Source organism: Sinohyriopsis cumingii, chromosome 6, assembly GCF_028554795.1.
Source record: "Sinohyriopsis cumingii isolate HCF-2022 chromosome 6, ASM2855479v2, whole genome shotgun sequence".
NCBI classification, from domain to species: domain Eukaryota; kingdom Metazoa; phylum Mollusca; class Bivalvia; order Unionida; family Unionidae; genus Sinohyriopsis; species Sinohyriopsis cumingii.
Window position 1 is genome coordinate 8,722,229 of NC_142966.1, and position 23,592 is coordinate 8,745,820.

The 23,592-nt window shown below is 35.2% G+C and overlaps 1 protein-coding gene across 3 annotated transcripts; it reads right to left on the reverse strand.

Annotated features, from left to right (window-relative positions):
• Positions 1 to 1,595: 1,595 nt before the first annotated feature.
• On the reverse strand, positions 1,596 to 23,391 carry LOC149796340 (uncharacterized). Of its 3 annotated transcripts, none has more exons than XM_089961013.1 (5): positions 23,251 to 23,391; positions 10,475 to 10,599; positions 9,425 to 9,550; positions 2,924 to 3,098; positions 1,596 to 1,794 (listed from the first exon to the last, which is right to left on the reverse strand). In XM_089961013.1, the coding sequence occupies exons 1-4, from the start codon at positions 23,381 to 23,383 to the stop codon at positions 2,928 to 2,930; spliced, it is 555 nt and encodes a 184-aa protein (XP_089817139.1). In that variant the 5' UTR covers positions 23,384 to 23,391; the 3' UTR covers positions 1,596 to 1,794; positions 2,924 to 2,927. The 3 variants fall into 3 exon arrangements, with proteins under 3 accessions (XP_089817139.1, XP_089817138.1, XP_089817140.1); XM_089961012.1 differs by having other exon boundaries at positions 2,909 to 3,098; positions 23,251 to 23,389; XM_089961014.1 differs by lacking the exon at positions 23,251 to 23,391 and adding an exon at positions 14,355 to 14,487 and having other exon boundaries at positions 2,909 to 3,098.
• Between the last annotated feature and the right edge of the window lie 201 nt (positions 23,392 to 23,592).

Here is a 23,592-nt window from a genome sequence, read left to right on the forward strand (position 1 = left end):
TGCAGCCTTGCTTATGTTCATGACATGTTGGTGCAATGTGAGAGTACTGTCCAGAGTAACACCTAGGTTTCGTGCAGATTGTATGAATTTAATGTTGGTGCTGCTGATATTTATTGTTTGAAGTAAAGGATGTGAATGAGAAAGTCTTTGTGTTGTGATCAAAATGGCCTCAGTTTTATCATCATTCATCTGCAGCTTGTTATATATCATCCATGATTTTACATCAGAAATGCACCTCTCTATACCTTGGATGGTAGCATCAACTTCAGTTGGGTGGCTAGATTTGAATATTTGGGTGTCATCAGCGTACAGTTGGTGAGACACTGGATGATGATCTATGACACTTGAGAGTGACTGAGTGTACAGAATGAAGAGAACAGGTCCAAGAACAGACCACTGTGGAACACCAGAACATAGATCAACTGGCTGGAGTGTATTCCATTTGCAGATACAATTTGTGTCCTGTTGACCAAGTAGGATTTGAACCACAGTAAGGCTGTATCATGAATGGCAAATACATGTTGGAGACGGAGAAGTAATATATCATGGTCTATTGTGTCAAATGCTGCAGACAAATCAACGAGGGTGAAGACTGTAATTTTTCCTTTATCTAACGCAGAGAGAATGTCATTAACTACTTTCAGAAGAGTAGTTTCAGCACTGTGGCAAGGGCGATGTGCAGATTGTAAATTGCTAAAAAGACTGTTTGAATTTAGATGAGATACAAGATGGGATAGAACAACATTTTCTAAGATTTTTTATATGAATTGGAGATTAGAAACTGATCGGTAGTTCTTTAAATACGTTATAGTCCACTGTTGTTTTCTTCAGCAGAGGCTTTACAATGGCAGTTTTGAAAAATGATGGGTATTCCCCGGATGAGAATACAAGTGAAGGCAATAATGGATCTAAGCACTGAAGCTGCAGTGATGTTGGAATTGGATCAAGTTCACATGACACTGGTGCACTCTTCATCAGGATTGTATGTACGAAATCCATAGAGACAGGTTTAAATGCTGCTAATGGTTGCCGCTCAAATTCTGTATCCGAACTGTATGGTGACGACGAGGCAATTGAAATTGTGGTGTCAAGCCTATCTCTAATGGTTTGTACTTTGTCACGGAAGAAATTTGCAAACATGTCCGGAAGGTCGACTGGAGAGAAGATAGTTGGAAGTGGTTTAGATTTGTTCCTTGACATATTATGTCTTTACAGATCTTATAAATTTATCTTAATTTATTTTTATCCCAATGCTAATTATTGTTTACGTTGCATTTCTGTTATACACAAACTAATCTCAGAGGAATAAAATTAGTAATATAAATTGGAGATATATGTATAACACATCATGACAACAGCTCTGCTACATATCTTTCACATAATATATATCTTTATATAGTTTTGTATATATATATATATATATATATATATATATATATATATATATATATATATACACATATTCTGTACATGCAGTTATATTAGTGTATATGTATGATTAATTGTATGTTTATGCGCTATAGGCATGCGCATATTTCGATATATTTCGATATATTTGCTTTCGTTAGGAATAATGAGGTTAAAATACACCCACAAAAGCAATATATTTTTATTTGCACTGAGTTATATTTATTAATATATGGAAATAAAATGAACATACAAATTAATATCTAACACTTGTCTTTTGAACGACACTTGAATACAAGAAGCTACGTAGTTCTCACTGGGCATTCACAAATCCTTGTGTATTGGTGTGGGGATTCTGTATTTTAAGTATCCTCACCTAATCAGATTCTGAAAATGAAATGTTAACATGTTAAAATATAATAGAAGTACATTGATACAATTTACACAGACTAACTGTTCAGATTATGTACTTTATGAGAAGTATGTTTGTACATTTCAGTTTACACCGCTCCGATGGTCTAGTGGTTGGAAGACCACCTCTGATGAGGAAGGTAGCGGGTTCAAACCCCGGTCGAGTCATGCCAAAGACTTATACAAAATGCTTCTAACAACTGCCTCTTTTGGCACTCAGCATTAGGAGCTTAGTGTTAGGACTGGTGGGCCTGGTGTCAAAATAATGTGTCTGGGTGAGAAATCATGCTATATGTCTGCGGAATGATGACTCAATGCTAGACATAACTATAAACTGCCACATTAAAAATCAGTTTAAAATCCAATCACACACACACACACACACACACACACACACACACACACAATACAGTTATTTGCTGTTAGACGAAGATGTTATTTCGTTATAATTTTGAAGGCAAATTAAAATATTATCGAAAAAATGAAGTTCTTGCATATTTATTGCACACAAAATTATTATACTCACAAATATGCCAAACTTGAATATTGTATTACTTTGAGCAATCATCCGTTTCAGATGAATAAACTGTGACAGTTTGGGTTACACTTTCACTAAATCAAAACCGCTACGGTGGCCTAGTGGTTAGAGCGTCCGCCTTGGATGCGGGAAGTCGTGGGTTCGATCCCCGGCCAAATCATACCAGAGACTTACAAAAATGGTACTAACTGATGCCTCGCTTGGCGTTCAGCATTAAGAGGTTAGTGTTATGACTGGTCGGCCATTATGTCAGGATAATGTCACTGAGTGGGACATCGTGCTACATGCCTGATGCATAATGCCCCAGTGATAGACATCACTATGAACTGCCACAATGCAGACATCTTTGCGATATGACTGAAATATTGCTAAAGTTATGTTTAAAATCCAAATCACATCACATCACCAAAATCAAACATGTCCCTTTATTGTCATGATGTTAAATGACATGCAATTTACTATTTGCAGATGTCTGCCAAAGTCAGTAAATGTCACCCCAAATAAATAAAATCTTTCATCCCAACAGGTTGTTATTACACTAGTCGGTTTTACTTTTTGCTTCTTTACTTGGTTAGCCGTTGTACGTTTTCGAGTAGTATGATGCTGAATAGTTCGCCACTTCCACAATCCTCCAGGTGGCAATTGCGATCCAAATGACCCCCACAATGATAGAAACAATACTAAGTGTCCTGGACGTTCTATATTTGCTCCAAGCCACGTTGGTATTGAGCTCAGTATTAGCCTGAAACGAGATATATCAAGCGATAGCAAAGTTGATGACAGGAGGGAAAAAACGTTATATATATATATATATATATATATATATATATATATATATATATATATATATATATATATATATATATATATATTATGTACGCTGTATCAATTATATACCATGAGGTGTATAATTTTTTCATTAAAATGAAACGAGGCTTGGCCGAGATTCCTTTTAATGAAAAATGTATACAACGAGTGGTATATCATTTATACAGGGTACTTGTTATGCATATATGTTATCTATACCACATACAAGTTTTATTCTATATGGGAGATAAAACTTTAGGGGAGTGAACTCTTCACAACCCCGCGTATGTATGTACGTTCAAAGAAGAAGTTCTGTAGTGATTCATAATTTCGTGTACACTTCATTCACATTAATTCCTATATGTTTCTTTTAGCAATATTAAATGAAATGAAAACACAAAGCTGATAGGTAACATTCAACTTTTTATATAATGTGCATGCAAACATTGAATTTGCAGTGTTTGTTGTCATGAACAGTAATATCAGAGTTGCCAGCTACGCTCCTTTTTGGTTGCGTGAAAAATTTTGAGATTGCGAGTTGCGGATTTTTGGGCTGGTTTCTGATTTGTGTCGCCGTAATTTGGGCTGCATCAAATTGCTATTAAATTCTCCGCATTCAGTTTCAAATTGGCGCTAGTGACGATAATATCTAAAAATCTTAATGAATCCATTATTATGGATGTATCTCCATAGATGTTATCTCACATACCTCATTTTTTTATATATTCCGGAACCGTAAGAACGAAGCGCGCTTCTAATTCCATCCACATTTCCGTTGTGGGGAGCAATAATAACGTTTGATCTAGAGAACAGGTCTAACCATTTACCTTTAGCAGCGATCAACTTTGGCATTAAATTCAACTTGCTGCTGCACGACTCGAAAATTGAGTGCTCTTTGGTAGACCAAATAAAAGAGCGCTGTCGTCATTATCTGTTGGAACTACTAAGGGAACTGCGTCAGATATTGATGGCAAATGTTGAGCAGCTTGAATCTGTGGCTGATCTCTCACCTTCTGTCGTCCTTGGAGCACAGAACCCGCAGTTGTCCAAGTTGTTCTTTTTACCTCTGTACAAGGGAAATTTGGAAGACCTGGAGCAGCAGTGGATGTGAATAAGTTTAATCTCTTGGCCACACTATAGCGATAACGAAGTTGAGCAGTTTTGGATAACTGTAGCAAATCATACGGACGCTTGCCGAGTTTTTGACTTTCTACAACTGGGACATTTCGCCTTATGTTTTGTTGGCGTTGCCTTACAGTAATGCAGCCGTCGAAAGAACTTTCTCTCAAATGAATCTAATTAAAAAGAAAGTAAGAAACAGGATGGGGCAAGGCATGATGGAAGCTTTTTTACGCATTCGAAGCTATATGAAGCGAAACGGAATCTGTTGCAACGGATTTGTCCCATCTATAGCAATGCTGAGTAATTTCAATTCGAAAATATATGCGACAACTGAATCTGCTGATCACGACGAGGACGTTCTACCTGAGGAATACTTTGAAGTTACAGATAAATAAATGTTTGGACTGATACCTAATTAATAACATTTGGTTCTTATTTACTCTTCAGATTTTAATATAAACACTGGGCGGTTTTGTGCTGCTTTTTAAAGGTACACGTGCGGTAATTGAAAAAAAGTATCTGGCAACCCTAATAAAGTATAGTAATTGGGCGGCCATTTGCGTTTATAGCAACAGTACGATTCGAGCCAGAAACATCAAAATTATGAAGTAACAAGAGGTAATTAAGCAATTTAACCTTAACCACATTTCATTGATATCGTTTATGTCCATATTTCGATATTCCTACTGACTGTCATTGTCACTTTCGATATATCTCCTACGTTTCCGCTGTGTGGGCCCTGTTTGAGAATTCGCCTGTTGAAAGAAGTTGACCCAGTTAGGGATCTCTTTCAGGTTTTGCGGGAGGTTCATAACGAACATATTTTGTACGGCGATGTTTGATCTGTAGAATGGGTTGCTGATAATTTGATTATTTTGAATATTACACATTTGGGAACTTGATATACTACAGTATGTTGCTGTACAGTTGGATATTTCTTTGTTGTGGGGTTGGGGGTTGACAGCATCGTTACTTGGGTGGCCGTTGCTGCTCAGGTAATTGGAGTACATCTTTTGTTGTTTGTCACTAATTTTTGAGTAGCTGTTTATAGACTGTACATTTTTGTGGCCTGAAATGTGCATGACATCATTTGGGGGAATGTTTTTGTCTCTAAACTTCTGAATTAGGTACTTTCGGCTACTAGTGTTTGTTAATTTCTTTCTTTCTGTAATATTTGCCTTTTCTTTCTTTTTGTCACGATGCATCCAAGTTTGTTAATTCCAACGACTTGTTTCCTAAACCATTTTGGGGTTGTCGCTGAGGTTGACATAGTGTTGGGCGGAATATAGAAAGGATCTTCAGGTTGACAAAGTCTGCTGGTCTTAGCTCAGCATACCGTTTGTAGATAGCAAGTGAATCTCTCTCTTTGTTGTTTTTGTTTTCATACATCTTAGGATTAATGTCCTTGACATTTTCTCCTGTTCTTGTTTTTGTCTGCCTTTCATTGAGTTCAAGATATTCGAGGCCAACACATCTTTCTTTAGTGTAACATCCCCCCCCCCCCCATTTCCGATTGTAATGTTTAGTAACTCCCCTCAAACCAAAATGCACAGAGTCGTTAAACTACAATGTGTTAACAATGGATTCAGTTTTTTCCATCCCCATTAGTGTTTTGCTATACAATGTATTTATTTCTTGTCTGTCATCGGTTGACTCCGATTGGGTTTATTTCCTTTTCCTTTAGATTTAAATCTGTTTGCTTTGCCCGAAGAGCTTCCCTTGTTAATGCAAAATTAGTGTCTTTTCTCTTATGATTGTACTTGCATATTTCTAATTTTTGGGTGGCGATCAATGGAGTCGATGATGCTTCTTAAGCTGTTCGGTTCAAACTCAGATCCATCTTTTCTCCTACCACTGAGTATAAAACCGGCCAGGTGCTGATCCAATTCAGATGGGTGTATCTTGTGTAAATTTCTGAATTCATTTTTTGACTGCAAGAATTCTGTCACTAGCCTTTCATCAAAAAGTGTTTTTTTTTTTGTTTTTTTTAAAGTGTTTGCATTCTGCTTACTCTTATAATTTTCAGTATCTCAAGATGCTCATGGTGTACAAATCTGACTTCCCTAACACAATGATCATTTTCGTTTACAAATGTCTCAGCCGTGTCTCTTTCAAACTCTCCAATTAACTCACAGTTTAGTAGATTAAATGTTGCTTCATCATCTTGCTCCTTATCTGATGTCATTGTTTTCTTTTTTCCACAGAGTTGCAGTGTTTGATTTTTGCCAAAACAGCAGACTGGAAACAGCAGTTTTGACTGGAAACAGCAGTTTTGACAGAGATGACAGCAGACGACACAGGGTGGAGCTCAATAATATTTATATCCTGGACTGAGTATGGTTGATTTTTTTGTATAAAAATGTTAATTTCTATAAACAATTTTTTACATGAAAATAATTTTCTTGTTATTTTTACCGCTTTAAATGCAATATTCCAAGAAATTCATATCCATGTTTAGAGAGTATAATAGCTATAAAAAAAAACATGTTCATTATGTATATTCATACGCCATGGACAAATCCCGATTTGATATACCAATACTATTGGCATATCAAATTGCTTAATACCAACACTGCAAAAGGCCATGTTATTTTATTTCTTTAATATATTGGATGCCAAAGAAGCTGCACAGAAGCCAGTTCGCAGAACACTTCGCCTCCCCTGGCCACACTTTCAGTGAAATAACACTTATTGTAATTGCTCACAACCCCAACTGGAGTCCCCGAATTAGGAAAAAAAGGGAATATTACTGGTTACGCCGCCTTATAACATTGAAACCAAGCGGTGTAAAACAAGAATATTAGAAAAAGACAACCAAGCACAAATAAAATTATCTTTTGCAGCCGACACATTTTCTTTTAAATAATTCTCTAAATTTGCTTAATAGCCTCTGACTACTATAACAATAAAAATATATGGGATATAATGTGCGCTTAAATAAATTTACATAAAATAACAGATGTCGTTATGGCTCAACAATTTCCTAGGTCAATACCAATATTGTTTAGTATCAGCAACAAGCTGAACATAACTAGTTGAAACATAATCAAGTGAAAGATTGAATTCCTGTAAAAACAGCAACGTAAAGCTTCGCAACATAACCGTTTTTCTGTTTTACTTGCTTGTCTTGCCTGTTTTGTATTTGCTTTTGTAAAAGACTCATTAAAGAGTCGAAAGCACTCATGCAAGCTAGATACTAGTTTCGCACTGTTCGTTGTCAGTTTATTGCATTTATCTTAATCAATCCCTGACAAACGTGATCCCTTGCTGGATCCAGTTCACTTGAAAGGATTGTTATTCGCCATACGTATATACATTATAAATTGTTATATATTTCATATACTACACGAACAAACACTTGTAAAAATGAATTGGAAAAATTCGAACTTATTAAGCCCGATAATTCTCGGATTCTTCATAATTACTCCCGTCTGTATGTTCTGTACATGAGAGTGGTTTTAAGGGGGGAATAAAACTTTCGTCATTGATCCTCAACTAAGTTTAAAGTGGACACCAATCTTTAACGCTCGAACCTGTTTCACATAAATAATGAGTTTTCGTCCAAAGAAAGATGAAAATGAGTTCAGACTGTAAAACATGCATATATTGAAAGTATGTCCGAAGCTGTTCAGCGCATATTTATGAGCTCAATTTGAAGTTTTTATTTACCAATTCATTTTAAACTTCTTACAAATTTTTACTTTTGCATGACTTTTTTTCAATATGAGGGTGAAGTCTCATATTATTGAACTTAAATAATAAGTTTCATTTTTGGACTGGGTAGATGGGGGATCTGTATGGAAACAGGAACCTCCATACATGTTGAAATATATATCATGACAAATGTGTACATAATTTATTTTCCTCCTATTTAGTTATACATACATACATACATACATACATGCATACATACATACATACATACATACATACATACATACATACATACATACATGCATGCATGCATGCATGCACACATACATACATACATACATTCATACATACATACAACGAGTCCATAAACTTAAAATAGTTAACATAAAAAGTGAAAAGCAAGGAGCTTATAAAATTCAACAAATAGTTCATCTCTCAAGAATACAAAGTGAGAAAAAGAAAGAAGAACTTATGATATTTCGAATTAAAACCCAAAATAATCCTACAATTACAGACACAAGTCGAAACAGTACAAGTTCGGAATAAAATTTAAAATTCCAAATTATGCCAAATTAATTATAAGAGACATATATATATTTACAGCTTGGTAGACAATTAAATGAGACATATACATATTTATTTATTGGTAGACAATTAAATGAGACATGTACATATTTATTTATTGGTAGACAATTAAATGAGACATGTACATATTTACAGCTTGGTAGACAATTAACTGAATAAAAATAACGGTTCTCAATCCCAGAGGTCGGCTTGAAAATTATTTGGATGCATATCGCCGATTTTCAATGTCATTCTATGATAATTGTCAAGAGAATGGATCTACTAAGTGTTTACAAATCCATCATTTGTGAATTTAAAATAAATCATTACAAACAGTCTTGCTTTCATTATGGTTGATGTATTTGATAACAAGGGTCCGCGTTCTTATTGAGACACAAACAATAAACTTGATGACGTTTTCATCTCTAAGGAACCTTTGTTAAAAGAAATTAACCAGTATGATGATATGAAACGTGCCAGGAAGTTCCGGTCATCGTGGGTAAATGAATATCCCTGACTAGAATATTAATATTGGTTGTTTTATTTCTCAGTTCAAGATCTTTTACCCCATATCCCCCGCCTATCTCTCTCTCTCTCTCTCTCTCTCTCTCTCTCTCTCTCTCTCTCTCTCTCTCTCTCTCTCATACACACACATATATAACAAATTTCAGTTACAATAAACACAAATTTAAGACCGAATTCATCAAATAGGTAAACAATAACTGATTATATCTCACAAAAAACAAATAATCGCAACAAAATGACAAGACATATCTTGAAAAAATAATTATTCTTTTCTCCTTTATGATAATAAGAACTAAAAGCATAGCTATTGATAGGGACCAATTTAGCCATATGCTGTTTACATACGAGAAACCGGGTCCTGATCAACATACTGACATTAATCATTAGTTTACATACCTCATTGGCATACATGATGGCACAGACACCTGTCGGCCAAAAACAGAAGATGCATGCAAGGATCGCTAGCACCATTCCATTGGGTGGTCGCTCTCCCACTGATACTACCACAGTGTTCTGGGATGCCTATTTTGATTGAGTAATTGCAAAGTAGTACGAATAAAAATAGTATTGCTTATTTATATATTTATAAATATGTGATATGCACTGTTTGAAAATGAAGACTTTGTTATTTAGGAGACGAGTATGTTATTTCCTTATTTTATGTATTTTAGTTTGGTCATGTGTCTAAATGCAATATAAAATATAAGTGTATTCGTTACAATACTACTACTACTACTAATAATAATAATAATAATAATTGTTAATATTATCATTAATATTATTATTTTTGCGTACAGAGTATAATGACAAATATAAAACGATTAAAGGATTTAAATGACAGCGATTAGGTGGAACAAAAGGCATATATATATATATATATATATATATATATATATATATATATATATTATAATCAATAGATACAATCATACATTAACTCTTTTTAATAACTAATTACATCAGTTTCAAATCTTTTTTTTCCAACAATTATAGTGATTATAGTGACACTGACAGTCAAATGTACGGTTCAATAAATGAAGTAAAGCTTAAAATTTCTTCAAAAAGCTTAGAGACATAAAGTCTATTAGATCCAAGAGGATGATCCATAGTGTACTTCATATTGTATGTGAATCTTCTATTTTATAAAATGTTTAAATCGGATTTTTATCAGTATGGGGGACGTTTACCATTAAATCGTTTAATATACATAACAACAGTGCTAAGGTTATATTTGCAAATCTCGAGCTAGTGACAAAACGTACAAATTAAAAGTAAAAATGAGACAATGAAACAATTTCTCCTTTACTGCAACTCTCTCTGTGTCTCTCTCCCACACAGACACACAAACGCACTCACATGTATATATATATATATATATTATATATATATATATATATATATATATATATATATATATATATATATATGTATATATATAAAACTTACATAGGCTACATTGCCCTGCGTTGTGATTATATTTGGTTGACCTAGATGTCCGTATCCAACTAGTTGCCCGTACATCTGAGGCTGACGATATTCAACAGGTTGATCATAACCTTGGGTGATGAGCTCTTTAAATGTACAGAAATGAAATATGGCGAAATTTTCATCCCATTTAGACTGAGTATTTGATAATTGAAAAATAAGTAAGGAACACAATTTATGTGAAGTGCAAAGTTTCTACACGTTTTATAAACCTATAGAAATATAGCAAATTAGGAAGCAACATTTTTTTAATTCCTCCAAATGTACTTTTTTATCTAAACGTTCAAGATTACCCCTTCGATAGCCATCATAAGATCTTCTTAGTCGCGTTGAGATAAGTAGATATTCTGCCTCAAAGGCTGGAAGTCGATAAATGCGACCAGAATATTTTTTACCTGTTAAAGACTCTGCGAAAATGTGCATGGTAGGATGTCCAGTCGAGTTTTACCGTTTCATATATATGTATGCGTGAGCCATGTTTGTGATATGCGAGAGAAAAATAAACCTGATGTATTCTTTTCGATATGCTCTTTTTCAATAATCGCACTCCCAGATTAAATTCTGCATTAGTTTATAAATTGCAACAAAAACAGAGAATCTAACTTTAAGAGGCATTGTTAGATATGCAACCTGATGGACATTTACTTCTATTTTTTGCAATTACTAGATTACTAATTTAGAATAAAAGTATCAACACTAATAATAACTTTTATTTCTTGACCTTAAAAGTGGTGGTTTATTGACCGTGGTATAGTACTAAACGTTTCAACAATGTATTGTGCATTCGGGATAAAGACATGCCATGGTTCCAATCATACGTCGTCTACGGAATTATTATTGTTATTTTTATTATTATTATTATTATTAACATGTCATGATCAAACACAGAACTGCATAACTGAAACTGAAAGGCGCCCCACTGCATTCATAGTATTGTTTCAGTTGATGCTTCTAAAACATTTGTGCATTCCTTAGTACCTTCTAGACTTGACTTTCAATTATCATCTATTTATTTTGTTTCACTATGTACGAGAGAGAGAGACTTCAAAACGTAAACATACAGCTGGCTATCCTTAGGGTATCAATAACCGAGTACTACCCCACAATCATCTTCACCAGCTTTTTACCATCCAATGGTTACCCGATCGACACAGTAACAAAAATAATTTTCTTAATTGCCAGTTCATTGTCTTCTTCTGTCTAAAATATATATATTAGACTTCACTGAAATGTAGACCCCTTTTAGATACATACCCTCCTCTATTCCCATTGTTCCTACTATCAAGACTAAGTAAATATAGACCACTAAATATCAGGACCCAGTTACCTGTGACGAATTACCTCTTGAACTTAAACACAATGACACTGTGATCTCATTTAAAAATGCTCTTAAAACGCACATATTTCGACAGCGAGAACAGACGTTAGATTTTTAACAATGTTTCCATACCTTGATCGTCTTCAACGTGCTTTTAATTTCAGGGAATCTTATTTTGCAATAGTAAACAAGAGTCGTCTTCACAAATAGCAATCCTGTGATCTAAACATCACTTCAAGTTTACAATTAGCTATTTTAACTCCATAAATTACGACTTTGTTCACTACTAAATATTCGATATGCGTACCTAAATGTAGCAAATAATCGTCTTAAGGAATTCGGTCAACGTTTGTTTTAGTATCTTTCTACCTTTTTGAAAGTGTTTATTAACATCTTTCAAACGGGCTTTATTTGGAGATTCCTGTATATAAACATGCACACAATGTCCAGGCTCACGTTTTGCGAAATAATTCCGACAAGAACGTAAGGCTTGTCATTGGTGTTGTTGAGGAGAGAGAGAGAGAGAGGGTGACAGAGACAGAGACAGGGATGGAGAAAGAGAGGGAAAGAGATAAACGCTATGCATATTCAGAACCTATCATCAATTCAGTATGACAGCATAATAAATATCGAGTTTGCATGGTTTTTCCCTTTAAAAATATAGCTTAACTATTATTATACCTTGTTTTGAAATTTCCTCTAGACATACTATTTCATATATTTCACTGAAAAACTGAATATATATATATATATAAATATATATATATATATATATATATATATATATATATATATATATATATATATATATATATCACGTTTTTACTCAGACTGAATGTAAATAAAAAAAAACATTCATTATCGTATTATATTGGACAATATTCATAGCATCACACACCCTAGAATGGCATTACAGTACAACGAAATAAAACGAACGTGAAAATGTAACCTGAACCTTATAAGTCGAGCAAAAATATCCAAACTGGACCTACATTATTATTTATTTTTCTTTATAACATTAATGCGTCTGATTAATTGTTTATTAATTTGCAGGTTTAAGCTTGATAATGAGTGGGATAATTTATATGAAAGATTTAATAGTTAACAACTAAAGCCAAAATTATTCTGGTCATAATATTTGTTGTGAAATAACATCTGACAAGTGTATGTTAGCCCTTCGCTTGTTCACAGTGTTCTGAAAAAAATGCCTTACCAGTATTAGGTTTCAAGACATAATAGGAATAATTATACATTATCGAGTTTCCTGTCAGCACAAACAATTTTACTCCTAAAACTTCTGCTGGCATGTAACAGTTTTATGTATCTATTAGGAATGCAACCAATTAATTATAATTTAGGGGCAAGCATTTAGTACGTACGCAAAAAATCTGGCAAAGTTTGACCCCTCCCCCCTTTTTGTACACATGCGTAATTTCTTACACCACCACCTACGTACGCACGCATTACCCACCCACCCCTCCCCATTGTATAGAACGGCCTCTATTTAATCCACACAGAAACAATCGAGGATTAATAATACTAAAGTGTTTCATAAAGCATATTCCACCAACGTTGAAAATCTGTTTGCATCAAAGAAATAAGTTGCGTAACTTTCAAAATTTTGTTTGTGTCCTCTAAAATTTAAACGAGCAGGTTACGTATTAAGCAAGTAACTAACGAGGTTTCACCTCTCCCGTTTCCTATGCGTACGTACAATATCAGTAGACACCACCCCCACCCCCCACACAAGCGTATGCATTTGGGATAAGACTGTATAGTCGGTGCATCGACCAATCAGTTGATATCATTTGAAACTTAGAAAGTCTCATATATATATCATATGGGAGTGTTTAGCTCAAATAACAGTTTAAGTGTACGTTAGTCCTTCGCTTGTTCACGATGTTCTGAAAAAATGCCTTGCCAGTGTTAGGCTTCAAGACATAATAAGAATAATTATACATTGTCGAGTTTCCTGTCAGCACAAACAATTTTAGTTCTAAAACTTCTGCTGGCATATAACAGTTTTATGTCTCTATTACGAGTACAACCAGTTAATTATAATTTAGGGGGCAAGCATTTAGTACGTGCGGAAAAATCTGGCAAGGTTTGACTCTTCCCCCCTTTTTGTACACATGCGTACTTTCTTACACCACCCACCTACGTACGTTCACTTGACACCACCCCCCCCCCTCTCCCGAATTCTATAGAACTGCCTATATTTAATCAATACAGAAACTATCGAGGATTAATAATACTAACGTGTTTGATAAAACAGATAGTCCACCGACGTTGAATGTATGGTTGCATCAAAGAAATAAGCTGCGTAACTTTCAAAAGTTTGTCTAGTGTCTGCTAAATTCAAACGAGAAGGTTACGTATTGAACAAATTATTACCGAGGTTTCACCTCTCCCGTTTCATATGCGTAGGTACATTATCAGTAGACCCCCCACCAACACAAGCATATGCATTTGGGCTACCCCCCCCCCTTTCCAGGCGTACGTATTATATGGAGTTCCCCTTACCTGGATCTCGATGCATGTTGGTACGCTTGACAGAACACAATAAATGACGCCATACAAGCGGTTGAGGCTTTATACAACGACTAGGAAGTATAAGACTGTATTGTAGGTGTATCGACTAATCAGTTGACAGCATTTCAAACTTGGAAAGTCCCATATATATCACACGAGAGTGTTTAGCTCAAATAACAGTTTAAGTAACAAGCCAAGTTAGGAAGAGATTTTGTTTGAAAAGTTGAAACCTATATACATGGTCTGAAAATGGCAAGGACAAAGCAAGAACGCTAGAGACTTTAGAGAAGCTTTTGGTGAGAAAAGTAATTGTACTAACATCTATGATACATTTGTAATTAATCATATATTCCAATTCTGTATTTTGCGTGTGATTATCCCAGCTGAGATTAGCAGGCAATCTACAAGATTGAGAAATATCACCTGTTTTTAGTCTTTAACTGACTAAATACACACCTACCCCCAAGGGGTAAACAATCCTTTGTTGCTAAAGTAGTATATAAAGGGGTTACTTGTGGAATATTAGTAGGGTGTCCGCCTAAAATTACATACAGGTATCTATATAAGTGACCTTAGAATTAGTGTAAACAAAACAGTGGTGTGGAACCTATAGTACTGAGTTGTGCTCAACGGCCTAATTCACAACAATGGACACAGACACAGACACGATGGCTGCAATATCGATGCCGCGGGGCACTAAGATTAGCAACTATTTCCGTACACGAGTCGTGGGCTCAAGGTTCTATGCCGACCACCCAGAAGGACGCCAAACCTTAGATTTTGGCAGTGCAATATCCATGCCAAGGCAGGGGGAGGTCCTAATGGCCTTAAATACTCTCGGAATAGACATTGGAAAAATCGATGCCCTCCAAAACGGAGGAATAAACAAGCTGGTGTTATATCCTAAACAGAGTGCACCCCTTATCGAGACAGATACGGTGCAGATCAAGGGAATAACGGTATATGTAACCAAAACACAACCATTTATAAGGGACATTGAGCCAAGGACTACAGAGATTCATATAATGGGTTTGCCTTATGAAGTTGGAAATGAGGTGCTTATCTCAAAAGTAGAGAAGAAGTTTAATGCCAAGATCATAACACACAAGTTGGCGACAGTATGTGGTTTCGCCCCAATCAAGTCAGGCAATAGACTAATGCACACGAGCCAAGATTAAAGTCAGAGGACATGAACTGGAAACAGTGAGCCAGTTCAAATATCTTGGTTCCATAATCACTGAAGAGGGATCAAGAGCAGAAATTTTGTCAAGAGCAGCACAAATAATGGCAGCTTTGTCAAAGCTAAGACCCATCTGGAGAGACAAGAATATCTGTCTGAAAACTAAAATCAGACTAGTGCGAGCTCTTGTCATCTCAATCTTTTTGTACTCATGTGAGGCATGGACCCTGACAGCAGAATTACAACGAAGAATCCAGTCACTTGAAATGAGATGCTACAGAACCATCCTTGGCATCTCTTACATGGACCACATCACAAATGAAGAAGTGCGTAACACCATCAGGCGCGAAGTAGGCCAATATGAGGACCTCCTCACCACCGTCAAAAAGAGAAAGCTGAAATGGTATGGCCATGTCACTAGAGCCAACAGTCTATCCACAACAGTCCTGCAGGGCAGCGTCCAGGGTGGCAGAAGGAGAGGAAGACAGAGAAAAAAGTGGACTGACAACATCGCAGAATGGACCAGGAAAAGTTTTGCGGAGACACAGGCGTTGGCAGATGTTCGAGACAAGTGGAGGGAACTGGTCAGATTTCGGCAGCACAGTGCCTCAACGACCACACTAGGTCATGAGACTGATGATGATGATGATGACACGAGCAGAGAAGATACTAAGAAAATCCCCATTTTCTTTTACGTGATGGGATTCCGCCTAAAAAGCTGGTATAAAGGCTCGGAGAAAGACAGGGCCTGCCCCATGTGTTTGCAAACTGGCCACGGGCCAAGAGATTGCCCACTGACAGGAACAACAGACGGGGCAACAAAAACAACTTATGCCAGCAAAGCAGCTCCAAAGAGGATGGAAACACAACAACAACAACAACAAAAACAACAACAAAAAGAGATCCATGAGCAACAAATCCTAAATCTAATAAAGGATATTAAAGAAGGTAAACAATCAGAGGATAAAGAAACAGAAGAAACTCAAGCACTCCCGGAGATAGATATCACAAGAATAACCGATGGACAGAAAACCCCTGAATGGGAGCAAATTTTAAGCCCCAGTAAATTAGGGAAGATAACCACGCCAGCAAGGGAAAGACAAATACCGCTAAGAAACGGATTTGAAGTCCTACATGAGGAATCAATACAAGAAGTTGGAAGCAAGGGAAGTGACGACACGGGGTTTACACCTTTGACTTCGACCCCACTCCCGAGAAGGAATAGGAAAAAGAGGAAAGCAGACTCGGAATCCTCGCACGAAAAGAGTACAAATACTAAAAGGAAAAATGAGACGGAAGAATTAAAGAAAAAGAGCATTCAACATAAGAAGAACAAAGAAAAAGATGAAATAGAGGGAAGTGAAATAGAAACAGAAATGAAAACAGACATGGAAAGTGAAACAGGAGATGATGATGAGGAAGATGAGACGGAGACAAGAACGGATGAAAATACGGAAGATACAAGTGATACTAGAGAAACGGAAACAACAATCGAAACAAGCAGTACTATGCAGGAAACAAACTACACACAACATTCAGAGGGAGGGGGAGGGGGAGAACCAGTGTCCCCATCCATCTGACAAAAGTATTTTTTATAATATAAAACAAAATAAATATAAAACAAAAAATAGAATAGGAAAGTATAACCATATAGTGCGACAACCTGGGAGAGATAGAAATGGAAGGAACGAACTTTCAGATTCTATCTATTAATGTTAATGGGATAAACAAGGACAAAATTCTTAACTTTCCAAAAGATATAATGTATGACATACTCTTTTTAAAAGAAACACACAACGGTTTTAATGCTGAAATAAAGGCTTTATGTGAAAACCATTTGGATGGAATAATTGTAACAAATAACTATGAAGGAAATGATGTTAAGGGGGGGGGGGTAGGGGGTTGCCACTCTAATTAAAAATAAAAGAGCTATTAAATGGGAAAGAATTGATGAAGGAAAATTCTTTAAAGGGAGATTACTACATATAATTATAGAAAAAACACATTTTATCAATGTGTACATGCCGACAAATAGAGAGTATAAAAAATTGTTCTTAGAAAAACTCACAAAATATATGGAAAAGTTTACGATGCAGTACGTGATTTTAGGGGGAGATTTCAACTGGATAGGCGTAAACATTGATAGGGAGGGGGAACTGACAAGTAACGACTTAAGAATTAAACAAGAAATGGAAAATTTCATATCTCAACATAAATTTGTAGACATATACAGAAGATTGAATATCCTTAGGAAGGAATATACTTATTATTATAAATCTAATAAGGAGGTTCCTTTGGACAAATTTCTTTGTACTAATTATGATAACAAAAAATATAGGGAAGCAGGAATAACAGACCTAAAAATATCAGACCATAAACTAATTTATATGAAGATGGTTTTCAAAAATTTTAAAAAATGGGGAATAGGAAAATGGATGATAAACAATGCACTTTTAAAAGACGAAAATTTTACCAATGAGATAAAAAAGGAAATTAAGGATTTTAAAGAGAAAGGAAACATGGACATTATCAAAGAGTGGGAAGGTTTAAAAAACGTTTTAAGGAAATAGCAATTAAACGCTCTCGAATTAGAAGCACAAAACTAAAAATGGAAAAAGCAGCTATAAATTTCCAACTCCAAGAGGAAAACACAAAAGACTTTGAAACAAAACTAAAAAAGAGATTAGAGGGAATAGTTGAAGAAGAAACGAGGGGGACAGAAATTCGGGCAGGAAAATTCTCAAATATATATAAAAAAGCTGAGGGGTTATACAAAAGGGAGGAGCTAAGAAGGGGGAGGGGAGAGAAAGTATTAGAGAGTTTAAAAACAAAAGATAACAAAGTAATTATAGATAAAACAGAAATTTTGAATTACATAAAAGATTTTTATTCAACATTATACAAAACACATATTTCCGATAAAAATATTGATGAATACTTGTGTAACATCCCATGCGAGATGATATCATCAGAACATAAGGACTTATGTGATGATTTCATCTCGCAAGAAGAAATAATAGAAAGCATCCGAACATCCAATAAAGGAAAAGCATCAGGTGGAGATGGACTCTGTGCAGACTTCTATACGAAATTCTGTGGGGATTTGTCGCCAATACTTGAATGGTTATATGATCATATATTACTAAGAAATAAAGATATGTCAGAAAGTATGAGGGAGGGTGTAATTATTTTAATATACAAAGGGAAAGGGGAAAGAGAAGAACTTAAAAACTGGAGGCCCATCTCCCTCCTGAATATGGATTACAAAATACTAAGTAAAATTTTAGCTAATAGAATGAAAAAAAGAAATGGACAAAATAATTAACATGAACCAAACATGCGGGCCAAAAAACAGAGACATACAAAATAATATACTCAGTATAAGATCTATAATAGATTATGTCCAAATAAGTGGAAAAAGAGCCACCATGGTACTCTTTGATCAAGAAAAAGCTTTTGACAGATTAGAACATAATTATATACAAAAGGTTTTAAAAAAAAATTGGCTTCGGAGAGAATTTCCGAAAATGGACTAAAATACTGTACAACAACGTAACCTCAACAGTGCAGGTCAACGGAGCGATGACGGATAAATTCGAAATTCAAAGATCAGTGAGGCAGGGATGCCCACTATCTATGTTATTATACGTAATAGCCATTGAAATGCTAGCCATCAGCATAAAAATGAATAAAGAAATAGTTGGTATAAAAGTTCCAAATATAAAAGAAGAAGTAAAAATGCTACAGCATGCAGACGATTGTACAAACTTTATAGAAGATCCTAATTCCTTTAAACACTTAAGAAAGGAATTTGAAAAATTTGGAAAAGCTTCAGGATCGCAAATAAATCAGGAAAAAACAGATTTTCTGGAAATAGGAAACTGGCGAGGTAACCATTCAGGTTTACCAGCACAATTATTGAAAAAAAAAACGGTTAAAGCACTAGGTGTGTACTTTGGCCTAAACGAAGAGAAAGAAAAGTGCAAAAAAATGGAAAAGGAAAGAAGGAAAAATGTTGATATCTGGGCACTAACGCCTTTATGTATAATGGAACGAGCCCAAGTTTCAAAAACGTATATGCACTCTAATATAAATTTCATTTTAAAGTCGATTGACATAAGTAACCGAACATTAAACATTATAGATAAACAAATTATAAATTATATTTGGGGATCTAAAATGCATTATATCAATAAAGAAACTTTGTATAAAGCTAAGGAGGAGGGGGGGATAGGGATACCAAGCCCGATATTACTAAAAATTACGAATATTCTTAATAGATTTTTTTTAAAAAATGCAGACCCTAAACTACCATGGGAAGGATTATACATATATTGGTTTGGGTTGACTTTAAGAAATAGGAGAGAAATATATAGAAATAACAACCTAACCAAATTGCTTGAGAGCCCAAGGAAGTTTAGGAGTATAAAAGATTTACTTTTTAAATATAGGGAAAACAAAGGATTATGGGAAATTGAAGAAAAATTGACATATTGGTGGGTAAGGGAAATAACAAGCAAAATACCATGCAAAATAGGAAAAGAAAGAACGTATGTAAATTGGAAAAGAGCATGGGGGCACTGGTCTAAACTAGGCTCCCATAAAAATACAAAGCCTCTGCTTCAAATACATGCATGATGCATGGTTGACGGGAGAGGCAGCAGCGAGACGACATATGGTCAGAGCACCACAAATGTGTCCGCTGTGTAAAAAATGTCCTTACACAAAATCACATACAATAATACAGTGCACAAAAACAAAAGAAAGTAGAGAAAAGGTAATACAAGAAATACAGAAAAACGATACATACAGACCTCAAAATATTTTATACCTTGACGGAAATTTTAATGAAAATACAACACACACAATAACTGAATACATAATTACAACCGTGAAAATGTGTGGACAAGTTATAGTCATAGACAAAAAAGAAATAGAGCCTATCATGAGGGAAGTATCGATAATGACGTCATGGGGCTATGTCGGAAAAGAGTCGGAAAAAGAACCCTTATGATATGGCTAAAATAAAAGATGTAAAATTACAAAATACCACAACCTTTTATGAGATACCTACCATTTTAAATCCCAACCCATTATATACTTTTCTTCTTTACTAACATTAGCACAAAATCTAGTACTGTGCAAATACCCCGAAAGGGAAGGCAATTGATGCATAAAGACTTTTAGACTTTTGGGCAAATAAAATAAGGGAGGAAAATGCTCGAGATGGGAAACATACACAAAATAAAGAAGTAAAGACCCTACCTCGAGCATACCGCACCCTTTTCTATTCGAGAAAGTAATAATGCACACATATGAACCACTAGGGTTTCAAATAAGCAATTTATGACATTCCTCGACAAAATTCAAAATTAATCCACCACTAACGCTTATAGGAGACAACTGGGTAGAATGAATTTAATATAGCTGCTGTCCCTACACGAACACATAATATAGCACTCACCAACATATAGCATACGCACATAGCAAACACGGGACGTAGGAGACCCTAGCAAGGTCGACAAAAACACCAGGGAAGGAATTCCGAGAGGATAACAGAAATCACTCTCGGATGAACAACTCTATAGATACACTAGTGAACATAGAAATACCCTACTCAAAATTTCTAATTATTTGATTCAAAATTCTATAACATAAAACAAGCAACACACCTAAGGGGAAGACAAATACACAAACTATTTACAAGCTTTGGCTGGCGGGGGGGGGGAATCTGTCTGGTGCCACCCCCCCCCCCAAAAAAAAAAAAAACTATATACATATCCTCCTCTATTCCCATTGTTCCTACTATCAAAACTAAGTAATTAGAGACCACTAAATACCTGGACCCTGTTACTTGGAAACAATTGACTCTTGAACGTGAACACAATGACACTGTCCACCTATTTCGACAGCGAGAACAGACGTTAGATTTTTAACAATGTTTCCATACCTTGATCGTCTTCAACGTGCTTTTAATTTCAGGGAATCTATGTTTGCAATAGCAAACAAGAGTCGTCTTCACAAATAGCAATTCTGTCATCAAAACATCACTTCAAGTTTACACTTAGTTATTTAAACTCCATAAATTACGACTTTGTTCACTACTAAATATTCGATATGCATACCTAAATGTAGCAAATAATCGTCTTAAGGTATTCGGTCAACTTTTGTTAAGTATCTTTCTACCTTTTCGAAAGTGTTTATTAACATCATTAAAACGGGCTTTATTTGGAGATTCATGTATATAAACATGCACAGATAATGTCCAGATTCACATTTTGTAAAATAATCCTGGCAAGAACGTTATATTTATCATCGGAGTTGTTGTCAGTGTGTGTGTGTGTGTGTGTGAGAGAGAGAGAGACAGAGACAGGGATGGAGAAAGAGAGGGAAAGAAATAAACGCTATGCATATTCAGAACCTATCATCAATTCAATATGACAGTATAATAAATATCGAGTTTGCATGGTTTTTCCCTTTAAAAATATAGCTTAACTATTATTATACCTTGTTTTGAAATTCCCTCTAGACCTATTATTTCACATATCACACTGAAAAACTGAATATATATATATATATATATATATATATATATATATATATATATATATATATATATATACGTGAATATGTAACCTGAACCTTATAAGTCGAGCAAAAATATCCAAACTTGACCTACATTATTATTCGTTTTCCTTTATACTATTAATGCATCTGATTAATTGTTTATTAATTTGCAGGTTTAAGCTTGATAATGAGTGGAATAATTTATATGAAAGATTTAATAGTTAACAACTAAAGCCAAAATTATTCTGTGTCATAATATTTGTTGTGAAATAACATCTGACAAGTGTATGTTAGCCCTTCGCTTGCTCACAAAGTTCTGAAAAAATGCCTTACCAGTGTTAGGCTTCAAGACATAATAGGAATAATTATACATTATCGAGTTTCCTGTCAGCACAAACAATTTTAGTTCTGAAACTTCTGCTGGCATATAACAGTTTCATGTATCTATTAGGACTGTAACCAGTTAATTTTATTTTGGGGGCAAGCATTTAGTACTTACGCAAAAATCTGGCAAAGTTTGACCCCTTCCCACTTTTTGCACACATGCGTACTTTCTTACACCCCACCTACGTACATACGCTTGACTCCCCAATTCTATAGAACGGCCTATATTTAATCCACACAGAAATAATCGAGGATTAATGATACTAACGTGTTTGATAAAACATATAGTCAGATAATATAGGTGGCAAGCATTTAGTACGTACGCAAAAATCTGGCAAAGTTTGACCCCTCCCACCTTTTTGTACACTTGCGTACTTTCTTACACCCCCACCTACGTACGTACGCTTGACACCCCTCCCCCATTCTATAGAACGGCCAATATTTAATCAATACAGAAACGATATAGGATTAATAATACTAACGTGTTTGATAAAACAGATAGTCCACCGACGTTGAATGTATGGTTGCATCAAAGAAATAAGCTGCGTAACTTTAAAAAGTTTGTCTAGTGTCCCCTAAAATTAAAACGAGAAGGTTACGTATTAAACAAATTATTATCGAGGTTTCAACTCTCCCGTTTTATATGCGTAGGTACATTATCAGTAGGCCCCCCCACACACACACAAACGTATGCATTTGGGCTAAACCCCACCCACCCCCCTTCCTGGCGTACGTATTATATGGCGTACCACTTACCTGGATCTCGATGCATGTTGGTACTCTTGACAGAACACAATAAATGACACTTAACAAGTGTGTTAGGCTTTATGCAATGACAATGAAGTATAAGACTGTATAGTCGGTGCATCGACCAATCAGTTGATATCATTTGAAACTTAGAAAGTCTCATATATATCATATGGGAGTGTTTAGCTCAAATAACAGTTTAAGTGTACGTTAGCCCTTCGATTGTTCACAATGTTCTGAAAAAATGCTTTCAACCATGTATTTGACATTCGCGATACAGCCATACCATGTTTCCAGTCATACTTCGTCTACGGAATTATTATTATTATTATTATTATTATTAACATGTTA

What these genes read in the sequence shown, in the direction of transcription:
- LOC149796340 (XM_089961013.1), bottom strand. Translation starts at nt 23,383, where the DNA reads ATGATATCAACTGATTGGTCGATGCACCGACTATACAGTCTTATACTT. An exon ending in CAACATGCATCGAGATCCAG is followed by an intron (nt 10,600 to 23,250) that starts GTAAGTGGTACG and finishes GTACATTTAAAG; the next exon opens with AGCTCATCACCCAAGGTTAT. An exon ending in CCATCATGTATGCCAATGAG is followed by an intron (nt 3,099 to 9,424) that starts GTATGTAAACTA and finishes ATCTCGTTTCAG; the next exon opens with GCTAATACTGAGCTCAATAC.